The sequence below is a fragment of the Salvelinus fontinalis genome, chromosome 26 (genome assembly GCF_029448725.1).
Source record: "Salvelinus fontinalis isolate EN_2023a chromosome 26, ASM2944872v1, whole genome shotgun sequence".
Classification (NCBI taxonomy): Eukaryota; Metazoa; Chordata; class Actinopteri; order Salmoniformes; family Salmonidae; genus Salvelinus; species Salvelinus fontinalis.
In genome coordinates, this window is record NC_074690.1 from 10,069,634 (window position 1) to 10,083,205 (window position 13,572).

Consider the following 13,572-nt stretch of genomic DNA (forward strand, 5'->3'; position numbering starts at 1 on the left):
CTACATTCTATTAATGATAGTGCTCATCATAAAACACAGGGTATTTTCCCTTCACACTACGTGATGACAGCAACCTTCAAAACTCCACACCTTTACCTTCCTCCAATTCCAGATGTGTATACAGTATGTTTTTCATAGCTTGACAGAGTGAATGTTCTGTAAAATGTTATAAAATTAACCAGACACTGGACCCAACCCATCTCTGAATAAAAGGGGAAGAAAATAGAACCCTGTTTTTGATTTCCATTAAGCTTTCTCCTCAACCCTGGCCTGCACATATCCTGACTGACAGCCCCCTCTGAAACCTATCCCTCACCTCCCCCTCGTCCCCCCTCTGTGGTACGCTCCAGTGGTCCGTTCCGAGCGTGTGGGTGGACTTACCTGATGACGGTGGGAGTGATCTCAGCGCAGAAAAAGATGCTCAAGTTGCTGACAGCGTGGGAGGAGAACATGCCGATGATGGAGAAGGCGATGGAGAAGTTCTTATTCAGCGTATCCGAGCGCTCTGTACAGACAGACGACAACACACGAGTCAGCCATTAATGACTCAGTATTAAGTTGAGATGTGTGTATCCGAGTACTCTGCATAGCAAGAAAACAAACATAACAAATATCCAGCCATCATACAGAGAGAATACATTCTAATATACTGTAGAAAGGTGAGATTAACTCAAAAGAAAAATACTATATCTAACCCTGAATGAATGATTCTCATATGAGAAGGCTCAGTGCACTGATGAACAGTACCTAATACATTCTCCTAAGAGCAGGTTGTTATTGAAGTAGTAGGATGATCCTATTAAACGTACTTAGACTGTTACATAATTCCCATGAGGGTATGTTGTTGTGCATCCTGTATGTTGTCCATCACCCTGACCATGTTATCCATTTAACTAAACTAGCCATGAAGGATTACGCTGACATTTATCTGTCTGATCCTCAGCTAAACAGCAGCAAAACAATCCTAGAACTAACTCACACGGTGCAGCTGAATGAAACATGTTAAAAATTGACAGACGATCATCTGAAAGTGGTCTCAGTTCAGTTTGTTGCTGAATGAGACATGTTTAAGTTGCCAGAAGAGCATCTGAAACTGGTCTCAGATTAGTTTGTTGCTGAATGAGACAAGTTTAAGTTGCCCTAAGTGGATAATCTGAGGCAGAACTCAGATCAGTTTGCTGCTTCTCTCTAATCCTCTGGCTGTCAGACAACAGGCCACGCTAATTTTGCTGCCAGGTGGAGGATTAGGGATAGAGAGAACGGAGAGAAGAGAGGAGCTAGATAAACACACAAGGGAAGAAGAGGGCTAGAGGCTAGTTAGGTTAGCTAGGGTCAATGAGACCGAGCCAAACAGAGAGGATCATCAGAACAAAGCAAGGATCAGGAAGTGAAACACAGACAGGAAGACTTCTAATAGTTGTAAGAAGTTACATGAAGACCAGGCAAGATCAAAAAAAGTTCTGATGAACGATGTCGATAAAACCATTTAACATACTATAATACCATGCAGTAGTGTGGTTATTACACAGACAACATCAGGTTTATTTGTTATAATGGAGTGTAGTACTACCAAGTTGTACAACTAGCCTACTGCTGGTTCCATGTGTTAGCTGTAATGTTTCACTGTGAAGGACAAGCAGGATGGATCTGAATGTGTGTTTATGCAGTAAACAGAATGCAGCTAGCTTGTCCTTGAGAGATGTATTTATTCCTTGATGCCTACGGGCGTTCTGAGCCACAGTCACATGGTGCCTGTGTTTGAACTGTCACTCATCATAGTCGGCAAACAGAAATGACACGCCATGGTTTGCGCTATCGGGATCTGACTGAACTCTGCAATGAGTTTGAGTTTGTTGTTCTTAGGGAGTGGGTGGGAGAAGGGGAGAGATAGGACAAGTCACAGTATTTAGGTCGCAGTGATAATGAAATATCAACCTCTGCTTTAAACCACCTCTATTGCGCAACAAACACACTGCAAAGCCCCCTTGTTTTTCTGCTACTATGTTGGAACACTGACATTTTCTAAGTGTCCTCCAATCTTACACAAATGTCAGAGTTCCTCCAATCTTTGTCTAATCATATCAAAGAAATCACGTTAAGACATCTGCAGCTAGCCAGCTATCATAATGTGTTTCTAACGGCTTGAACCACATTTAAGACAGTAGATTGGTTATCAATTTATTGTGGAATTCTCTCATCTGCCTAGGACCTTGTTGGTTTTTTATCGAGCAGTTACAGTATTTCCAGTAAGCGGATTATAATGGAGTAAACAGTTCAGATCTAGAATGATGGGCTATTGATTCGTTAAGAGTCTAGTGTAGAGCAACTGCAACCAGGGAAATATGGGCTGAGTTCCCACAAGAATGAATAGGAGAGAAATCGATGGTTGTACTGTACCTATATTCAGATGTACACTGTATTTCCCCAGTACTATAGGAGCCATAGGGAGAGAGAGGAAAACAGAAACAGGTTAATATGTAATCAAATGATCTCTCTCACACACACACACACACACACACACACACACACACACACACACACACACACACTGCCCACAGTGAGATTTCCAGTCACAAAACACACACTGGTTACACCATAGCAATAACAAGACAATGTGTTAGCTGTTTGAATGATCTCAAGGTGTATTTGTAGGTCTAGGTTAAATATATGTTCCCTCCACATTTAAGCGACTCTTTAAAAAGGACTAGATTTCGGACAACATCCGTCCTTGTTACACAGTAAAGAGACCACCTCCCACAGACCTACATTCAAACTCAACATCAAAACAACTATACAGTAGCTAACTATAAAGACTATTTCACCTCCACCCCCTGGAGGTCAGAGCCCCTGAGCACATGCCTGCGTACCCGGATGTCGGTAATTTGGTGATGATTAGGCCTACTAGCTGGCTAGACTACCTTACCTAGCAATGTTAGCTGCCACGGGCTAATTGATTGACTGACATAAGTGGAAAACTGCTGATGCACTACCACATTTCGAAATGAGAGTTAGAAAAGTAGAACCCACAACAGAAAAATATATGTTTTTTGGTCAGGGGCCCCCTAGTGGCCACGGGGCCTTACACGCAGTGCAGTTTGCTTATAGGTAGAGGCAGCTGTGTGTGTGTGTGTGTGTGTGTGTGTGTGTGTGTGTGTGTGTGTGTGTGTGTGTGTGTGTGTGTGTGTGTGTGTGTGTGTGCACTATACCATATGCGTATTATACTGTAGGTTACTCACAGTTGAGCAGGCCTAGCTGCAGCAGTGATGCCAGTGCAGTGATTATCATGAACATGAGCAGGCCACCCCTCCTCCCCATCAGGGACACCGCCGGGCACAGTGCAATGCATGATGCCACTGCGATGCCCGCCATGGTGTAGTAGTCAGCGTAGAAGTTGTGGAACATGGTGGACTCGTGGGTCTCGTGGTGGTCCATCATACTGCGGGCAAAGCAATGGTGGATCCCATAGCCCGTCAGTCTGGATATAGGGAGAAAGGAGAGCATGAGGAGAGGGAGAGAGGAAAGATAGATAATGAAAACAGGGATAATGGGTGTGTGGTAGTGCAAGAGAGGGGGAAAGAAGTAAGGAGATGAGAGTGTACAGAGGACAGAGAGAAAGAAAGAGTGATATTGGGAGAGAGGACAAAGAAAGACCATATGAGTTCAGAAGAATAAAACAAGAGGAAAGTGAATTTCTATTAAACTAAAAGCACACAAACCCTCTTGCTCGTCTCCAGTTCTCTCATAAGAACACCGCTCATGAAAAATGTATGGTCAGACTACAGCCAGGGACACTGTGCACTGAAATAGCCAGGGCTGTGTCTAAGTCTGCTGTCTACAAATGACTGGGTTACGTGAGTGAGGTGAAGCTTGTTCTGAAGGCCAATGGACAGAAAGACCGGCGGACAGATAAACAGACAAAAATACAGACAAATTGACAGGACTGCAAACAGCACAGAGACAGGAATACAGACGGATGGACAGACTGATGGATAGACAGGAAGACAGAGGGATGGACAGACAGGAAGACAGGGATGGACAGACTGATGGACAGACTGATGGATAGACAGGAAGACAGAGGAATGGACAGACTGATGGATAGACAGGAAGACAGAGGGATGGACAGACTGACGGATAGACAGGAAGACAGAGGGATGGACAGACTGACGGATAGACAGGAAGAGGGATGGACAGACTGACGGATAGACAGGAAGAGGGATGGACAGACTGACGGATAGACAGGAAGAGGGATGGACAGACTGACGGATAGACAGGAAGAGGGAGGGACAGAGACAGACAGACAGACAGACAGACAGACAGGCATGCTAAAAGCACAGACGGCCACTGCTGGTTGATGCTGCATCGAGCTGACAGGTCAATAGTCCCATAATCACTGCTGGTTGATGCTGCATCGAGCTGACAGGTCAATAGTCCCATAATCACTGCTGGTTGATGCTGCATCGAGCTGACAGGTCAATAGTCCCATAATCACGGCACACCGGTTTATAGGTAGTTTCAGGAGCCAATGCTAACGAGTGTTACCACAATGACTCGAAGTCTACAGGAATAGCCAGCATGCTAGCTGTTATGCTAGCTGTTCCCATAGACTTCCAGTCATTGCGCTATAGCAATTGCGCAAATGGAAGTGAGAAACTTCCTTCAAACTGAACGCAGAGACAAACATGTTATCCACAAGTTCATCTGACTGGGGAAGTAGACAAAGGGCCTCAATGCCAAAATCCAGAAGTATCGCTTTAATACCCAGAGTCGTCTGACTGGCAGCTGCATCATGGACACACGCACACAATACTACATAAACTCACACAGGAACACACACAAACAAAGATACTTACGAGTTCACGCAGAGGACCACAATGTTTTTCCACAGGTTCCTTGTCCCCACCATCTTAACAATACATGTCTTTTTGGGCTTCTTCTGAAGAGCTTTCTGCAACTCTGAAACAACGTAGAGAAATCAGGTAAATATGACCACAATGCACTCATCTACAGGCTGTACACAGCCAACCAAAGAGCTTAATCTAAGTCCACGTGAGGATAAGAGACTAAGGACACTTTCAGCTGCAAACTGTGATTCATACCAAGACATTTTATCACTTATCTCTGTTAGAAAACAGGTATGACAGGGGGAAAGAGTGAGTGAGGAGGGGACAAGTGAGTGAATAAACAATTGAAAGAGGAATGTTTTCAGAAGACAACGCCCCAGGACAGCGCAGATCATAGCATGGGGCATGGATGTTTTGAAGTACGAGGTGTTGCTATGAAAACAAACCTCTGATTTCTTCATGTGCACACACACACACGTATGCACGTGACGGGCAACATTCCAAGTTTTTACTTAATGCTTCGCTCTATACAATCATGGAGCTTTGAAGTCATCCTTTGGCCTAGCAGCATAGCCATAATGCCTTGTGTAAAATTGACCCTCAAACGGCAGGCCCTTTTCTGGGGTTAGTTATGTTACATTCAGTATGCTACATAATGTGTGTGTCATCTAATCTTTATCTTGACAGGGAAGATATATTGAGACCGAGGTCTCTTTTCAAAACGCGCCCTGTATAATAGAATATAAAACACAGTACCAGTCAAAAGTTTGGACACACCTACTCATTCAAGGTTTTTCTTTAACTATTTTCTACATCATAGAAAGAAATAACACATATGGAATCATGTAGTAACCAAAAAAGTGTTAAACAAATCAAAATAGATTTGATATTTGATATTCTTCCAAAGTAGCCAGCCTTCGCCTTGATGACAGCTTTGCACACTCTTGACGTTCTCTTAACCAGCTTCATGAGGTAGTCACCTTGAATGCATTTCAATTAACAGGTGTGCCTTAAAAGTTAATTTGTGGAATTATTTCCTTCCAAATGCATTTGAGCCAATCAGTTGTGCTGTCACAAGATAGGGTTGGTAAAAAGAAGATAGCCCCATTTGGTAAAAGACCAAGTCCATATTATGGCAAGAACAGCTCAAATAAGTGAAGAGAAACAACAGTCCATCAATATCTTAAGACATGAAGGTCAGTCAACCTGTAAAATTTTAAGAACTTTGAACGTTTCTTCGAGTGCAGTTGCAAAAACCATCAAGCGCTATGATGAAACTGGCTCTCATGAGGACCACCACAGGAATGGAAGACAGAGTTACCTCTGCTGCAGAGGATTAGTTCATCAGGAGTTACCAGCCTCAGAAATTGCAGCCCAAATAAATGCTTCAGAGTTCAAGTAACAGACATCTGAACATCAACTGTTCAGAGGAGACTGAGTGAATCAGGCCTTCATGGTCAAATTGCTGCAAAGAAACAACTACTAAAGGACACCAATAAGAAGAAGAGACTTGCTTGGGCCAAGAAACACAAGCAATGGACATTAGACCGGTGGAAATCTGTCCTTTGGTCTGATGAGTCCAAATTTGAGATTTTTGGTTCCAACCACCACCGTGTATTTGTGAGACTCACAGTAGGTGAACGGATGTTCTCCGCATGTGGTTCCCACTGTGAAGCATGGAGGAGGTGGTGAGATGGTGGCTACCACAGCATTCTGCAGCAAAACGCCATCCCATCTGGTTTGGGCTTAGTGGGACTATCATTTGTTTTTCAACAGGACAATGATCCGACACACCTCCAGGCTGTGTAAGGGCTATTTGACCAAGAAGGAGAGTGATGGAGTGCTGCATCAGATGACCTGGCTTCCACAATCACCCGACCTTAACCCAATTGAGATGGTTTGGTATAAGTTGGACTGCAGAGTGAAGGAAATGCAGCCAACAAGTGCTCAGCATATGTGGGAACTCCTTCAAGACTGTTGGAAAAGCATTCCAGGTGAAACTGGTTGAGAGAATGCCAAGTGTGTGCAAAGCTTTCATCAAGGCAAAGGCTGGCTACTTTGAAGAACCTCAAATATATTTTCATTACTACATGATTCCATGTGTTATTTCATAGTTTTGATGTCTTCACTATTATTCTACCATGTATACAATGGTAAAAATAAAGAATGAGTACGTGTATCCAAACTTTTGACTGTTCCTGTACTGTAAACTAATAACTAAATATAAATAACAAATACAAATAGATATGTTGTCATCCAATCATAGGATTAGGATCAGAGAATGAACCTAGTGCGTTTTATTGGGGTTGGGCTGCAGAGCATGATGGGGGGGGGGGGGGGGGTTCTATGTGGTGAGAAGCTTAGTGAGCTGGGGATGTTATGTTTGTTCCTTGTATATTGACAAACCAGGGCATAGGTTTAACTTCTTTTAATGAACATATACCACCCCCCCGCATGGCCTGCTGGGTGACGTAGTCTAAATGTTATTAACACATAACATCTTCCTTCCTTCCACATAACATCTTCCTTCCTTTAAAAAAAACAACAACTTTTCTCTGTAACTACACATGTCACATCCCATTTGTTTACTCAACCTGCATAACACGCAATTTTCAAATAACACACATTTCTTTCCCCCAATATTTTTACATTGCTCTCATCACTTGAAAGGCAATGAACATATTCTGATGTATTTTTTCCCCCCAACTAAATATAGTCTGTCAAACAATACTCTATTGTGGCTCTATTTCTTTTCACATAAACAAAACATTCAGTCCAGGTGCCCATTTAAAAAGCAATTCTCAATAAGCCTTTCAGGGGCTCTAACAGTCCTTTTTGATCATTCATTGCATTACTTCTCATACTCATGGTTCGCATTTTTCTTCACCCAAGTGGCCCGTGTGTGTTTTCTGTAGCATTTATTTGCGTAATGTCATGGGAATGACAATCTTGTTGCCTTTGAACACTATGTCATCCACAACGGTGAGCTCTGCTCTGCACATCCAGTAGTCCTGTATTCTCCTTGGACAGTTGTTTTTCTGTGCAGGCCATCCTATCAGTGTTGTTTCTTTCAACTCTGTCATTGTTTGGTCAGCTGCGGTCTCTCTTTTGATCTGCTCCATTCTCTCAGAACACACAGGAAGTGATGCTACAATCATGTCGACGTAGGCCTGAATCTGTGTTTTTCTGTGTGTCGAAGCTCTCTGTCAACTGCTCGAGAAAGAATGTCGGCGGCGAACATGAACTTTCCCGGGGTATAGATCATCTTCACATTATACTTTTGCAGTCTGATCAACATTCTCTGGATTCTCATTGGACAATCATTCAGTGGCTTAGACAGGATTGACACCAATGGTTTGTGGTCGGTTTCTACTTCGAAGTCTCGTCCGTAGACGTATTGGTGAAACCTTTTGCATGCGTATGTGCTCGCCAGTAGTTCTTTCTCTATTTGTGCATACCTTGTCTCTGCGCCTGTCAAGGCTCTGGACGCATAAGCGACGGGTTGCCATGTGTCGTCATGCTGTTGCAGAAGAACTGCTCCCAGGACAAACTCTGACGCGTCTGCGGAAATCCTTGTGCTTTTCTCTGGATCATAGAACCTGAGCACTGGCTCTTCTGTGATTGTCTTCTTTAGGTTTTTGAAGCAGTTTTCCTGTTCATGGGACCATTCCCATTCATGGTGCTGTTCCAGAAGACATCTGAGTGGAGCGGACTGTGCTGACAGTTGAGGTATGAACTTTGCAAGGTAGGTGATCATGCCCATGAAGCGTCTCACGTCGTCCTTGTTCTTCGGGCGCTCCATGTTGTTGATGGCTGATGTTTTCCTTCGGTCTACTTTGACTCCATCCTGTGAAAGTACGTCTCCCACGAAGTAAGTGTTTTCACACCAAACTCACATTTGTCCTTGTTTAGTTTTAGGTTGACTTTCCATGTCAGGTCCAGCACTTGTCTCACACTCGCGTCGTGTTCTTTTGTGGACCCCCAGACAATGAGGTCATCCATCATCGTCTCCACTCCTGGAATGTGCTCGAAGATCATGTGGATTGTCTTGTGGTAGAACTCTGGCGCTGAGAGAATCCCATATGGTAGATGAAGAAATCTGTACCTGCCCTCAGGTATGTTGAATGTGCATAGCCTTGAGCATGCATCATCTAGCTTCATTTGCCAGAATCCTGATGAGGCATCAAGCTTACTGAACCACTTTGCTCCAGCAAGCTGCGACATTATGTCTTCTCTGGTTGGCAACTTGAAATGCTCTCTCTTGATTGCTTTGTTGAGATCTCTCGGGTCTAGACATATCCTGAGATTGCCGTTCTTTTTCACCACAATAACCAGTGACCTTACCCAGTCTGTAGGTTCATCCATTTTTGTGATGACGTCCATCTTTTCCATGCATCAGAGTTCCTCCTTGAGCTTTTTCCTCAGTGCAAATGGAACTTTTCTGCATGTATGCACAACTGGAGTAATTTTGTCATCAGTACCTTTGTGTTCTCCTGGTAAACATCCATGACCCTCAAACACATCCTCATACACAGCCAGTAGTGATTCTTGGTCATTTTCAGTCTGTGATGTCACTACATACACTCTTTTCAACAAATTGAGCTTTTCACATGCAATGATTCCTAGAATAGACTGTACACGCTCTTCCATTATCAGCAACTGTGCTTTGAACTGTTTTCCTTCGTGCTGTAAAGTTACTATGCAGTTTCCTTTGACTGATACGTTCTCCCAAGTAACCTTAATTTTCATCTGTGTATTTTGCTCTTCACTTTGTGTTTTGTAGTCATCCAGAGACAACAGGTTTACCTGTGCTCTAGTATCAAGATTGAATGGTATTATACTTTCATTCACAGTCAATGGCACAATCCACTCAGCTTTTACTGCATGGCATAATTCCACATATTCAACAAATAATTATTTAATCTCCTCCTTGACTGTGTGAACCTTTTTCTTTGTAGTCTCAGCTTTGCAGCATTTTGAGAAATTATTTTCTCACAGTTGTTACACGATTTGCCATTTGCAGGGCAATTTTTGGGACTTTACACATGTAGTGTTTTGATCTCTCTTTTTTGCTTGTTTTTGTTTTGTAAGGCGTTGTGTGTTGTGCTCCTCTCTTTTTATTGCATGCCCTGACATCTCATCCCTGCACAGCTCTTAAGCTTGTGCTCTGCTGGTTTCAGCTGCTCGACACATATTCACTGCTTTATCCAAAGTTAAATCTTGCTCACGCAGCAATCTCTCCTTGAGTCCATTATCAAGTTTGCCACAGACTATCCTGTCTTTCACTAGTGAGTCTTTCAGATTTTCAAATTCACACGTTTTGCTCAGTGTGTTCAGCTCAGGCAAATACTGGTCAAAACTGACTCCGTTTCTGATCATGAGAGAAAAACTTCTCTCAAACGTGACGTTCTGGCTTGGTACAAAGTACTCCTCATATTAGCACAGTCAATGTCAAGTTTGCCTCGTCTTGCTGAAAGCTATTGTAAATGTCCAATGCATCCTTTCCAATAACATGCAGAAAAATGGAAGCTTTCAATTTGTCATCATCTCCCCCTGCTCCACTGGCTGATAGGTAGATTTTGAATCTGCTTGAAACGTTTCCAATTGTCAGCTAGATTGCCTGTTAACTGCATAGGAGTAGGAGGACTAAGCCCATCTATGACGGGGAACAGGAACAGTGTCAATTTCTCTTACTTCAGTATGTTGCTCATCAACAGGTTCCAATGCAGCCTCGCTCTCGCTGCTGTCACTCGTTGTTGCGGCTCGTTGCCCTAGCTCTTGCAAGCTAGCATCTTTGACTACTCACGTCACTTGACTTGTGGTAGAATGAAAATTTCTGGGATGAAAATTGAACAGAGTAACTCGTTTTCTCTGTCTCGTCATAGCGACTACCAATCTGACGCCATGTTATGTTTGTGTTCCTTGTATAATGACAAACCGGGGCGTTGGTTTAACTACTTTTAATGAACATAGACTTTAACTAGAAAGTCCTTGTTTAGCCATGCAAGGCATTCTTCAAACACCTGCCCCCCCCCCCCCCCCCGCATAGCCTGCTGGGTAATGTAGTCTAAATGTTATTAACAACACAGGTGGCATTATTGGATAGAGATTGAAAAGTGACAGTTTAGGGGATATTATTAAATTCAAATTCGTTTCTTCAAATTACAGGTGACGGAAGAGGTAGATTATAAATAGTTTTCTTGGTTTTAGAACTTTATTTGTGTGACCAGTTGGTGCAATTTATTTCAATTTGCCCTGCTATCTTCAGTAGCATTAGCTGGCTGGCTAGCTACCAGCTCGAGTGTGCAGTTGTCGCGGCCAATGCTACCACAAATTTTGTTGAAAAACCCTTCATTCTCTTGGGTACACGGAAAAGGTGCGAATTAAAAGGGAGGGTCGACCTCTGCCTGAGATCATCTTCATGAAGAAGGATGACAAGGTGAGGGCGTTCAATACCACCTTGTATAAAAAGAATAGCTGGTTAAGTGGGAGCCTTTCATCAAGCCGCCTAATCATGTGGACGAAGGTCTGCGTATTCAAACTGCGCAACACAACGAGAAAGGAAGAAGAAACATGGATATTCTTAACTGCTTATCGTATTGGCTTTTAGAGGACACGACGAGATGGACAGTTCCGCTAACAATGGCAACTACAAGGAGCTTGCAGCGGTAATTGCACGTTACAATGCTTTACTTGCTGAAAATATGGAACTTTCGACAGTCTTTTCTGGAATGTCGAAATCAATAAAGAATGACTTGATAGCTTCCCTCGCATCATCCATTAACAGTGAGATTAAAGAGAGAGGCTGAGGCAGCACATTTTTTCCCCGCACGTGCTCAAGTAAGCTTTCCACTTTCTTTCTGTATTTATTTAGCATAGGTGAGAATACAATCACTCCGGACAGACACAAGCGAAAACTAATTTCATAAATGTTGCAGCAGCCTAGGCTACCTAAAAAGAGATCTGACATGCTGTATTGGATGAAAAAGAGACTATATTTCAGTCTGATCAACTGTAGGCTACAAATAATAGCAGCTGCATTCAGACTAATGTGCCCTGCCCATCTGGTCAGGGTGAACAAAATTGGTCACGTTACGTAATTATAGTCAATTTGTGAGTCAGGAGAAAATGTGAATGTGATCAAATTTGGTTTATATTCAAACCTGGGCTGGCTATACGTTTTCAATCCCAAATTATTAATTGGAATGAATTAAATCAACATGATAGTGATGACAGACAAGTAAATGTTTCATTAGTTGCATAGGCCTGCATGATGCAAACATGCATAAAACAAGCTCAGCCCTGTGAATTATATTGTCTATCAGTTGTTGTCTCTATGTCTTCACTATTATTCTACAATGTAGAAAATAGTAAAAATAAAAACCCTTGAGTAGGTATGTCCAAACTTTTGACTATTAATGAGGGCACACACACAAAATCACCCAGAAGAACAGTTATATTTAAAGGGGCGTCAATACCATAGTTCTCTCTTGTCCACTGCAGAAATATGGCATTGCCTACAGTATGGCACTGCCTATGATTGTATCTAGTCACTATCCAAAGTGATTGACCTGGCCCCATCTGTTGTCTGTGAGCAATGCCTCTCCCCCTCCACCCTCGAAAGGCCCTAATAAAGTTAATTAAGGGTCCGGAGGGTCCTATCCGGAAGGCCATGGTGTAGGTTTACTACCCTGCCAATTTCCCTCGGCCCCAGGAGAGAGGACTGTTACTATGGGAACCAGGCATAGAGGAAGGAAGGGGATTTCCCCCGTCAGTCAGATCCATTCAGACTGACTAAGCACTTCTGTCTCAGAGACAAGGCAGCTGATCTTGCTAGGGAAATAGTAGATGTAAAGTCCTTTCCCTTCAGAAGACAAACTCCTCCACTTTCAAATAACCAAAAGCACAGCAAATGCACAGCAAATACACAGAAAGAAATTCAAGCCTGAAGACTGACGTCTTGGGCTGAGTAGTTACATAGCATTAATATCACCAGTTCTAAAACTGAGATGAGTGTACCTGTGAGTAGAGCAGTTAAAAAAGGAATGACCTCTCCCCTGTGTACTATACCTGTGAGGATGTGATCAGTGTCCAGCTCAGTGTTAACCTGGTTCTTCTTGGCTATGTGTCCCATGATCCACTTGGAGCGGCCATACTGTTGAGTGGCCAGCAACCACCGCAGAGACTCGGGGAAGATCCTACATGGAAACAAGAGAACAATCTGCTCAATAAAATAAGAACCGTTGAATCAATTTAGTCCCTTTTTCCCCCCATTGGGATTTAACGAGGCTGAAAGGAACCTCAATATATTATCCTCCTTCCTCAGGCTCTGTGGGAATTCCCGGGTACTGGAAAGTGTGTGTGTGTGTGTGTGTGTGTGTGGGAGAGTGTGTGTGTGCATTCATGCTTTCTTTCTAGCTGATAATAACTGCAATACTGTACTCTCGCTCTTAACCACTATGCTACCTGCCGCTCATCAGGTATACAGTGTGAATACAAGGTAAATGGTGGTTAATGAATGAGTATTTATTGCCCAGGCCTTGGAGACACCAGCTGTAGTAACATGTACATTAGAGGTCCTTTGAATGGATGTTAAGCTATTAATTATCATACGCTATTATGGCTGTTACTACTGTGGGGAAGCACCCCTGGAAGATTCCCTTGGGTCCAAGAAGCTTCCCTCTGATTCTACACAGATAATGTCCAATTCTATGTTCTCCCATGCCTCGCT

General features: G+C 43.1%; 1 protein-coding gene across 1 annotated transcript in view; it reads right to left on the minus strand.

The window, feature by feature from the left end:
• Positions 1-13,572, minus strand: part of LOC129823623 (mucin-2-like) — a 65,101-nt gene that overhangs the window by 6,238 nt on the left and 45,291 nt on the right. Inside the window, exons 5-9 of the mRNA XM_055882480.1 lie at positions 12,912-13,039; positions 4,851-4,953; positions 3,237-3,475; positions 2,398-2,430; positions 382-505 (exon numbers count right to left, since the gene is read on the minus strand). Of these exons, the coding sequence (XP_055738455.1) occupies positions 382-505; positions 2,398-2,430; positions 3,237-3,475; positions 4,851-4,953; positions 12,912-13,039 (627 nt within the window). The remainder of the gene's footprint in view (positions 1-381; positions 506-2,397; positions 2,431-3,236; positions 3,476-4,850; positions 4,954-12,911; positions 13,040-13,572) is intronic.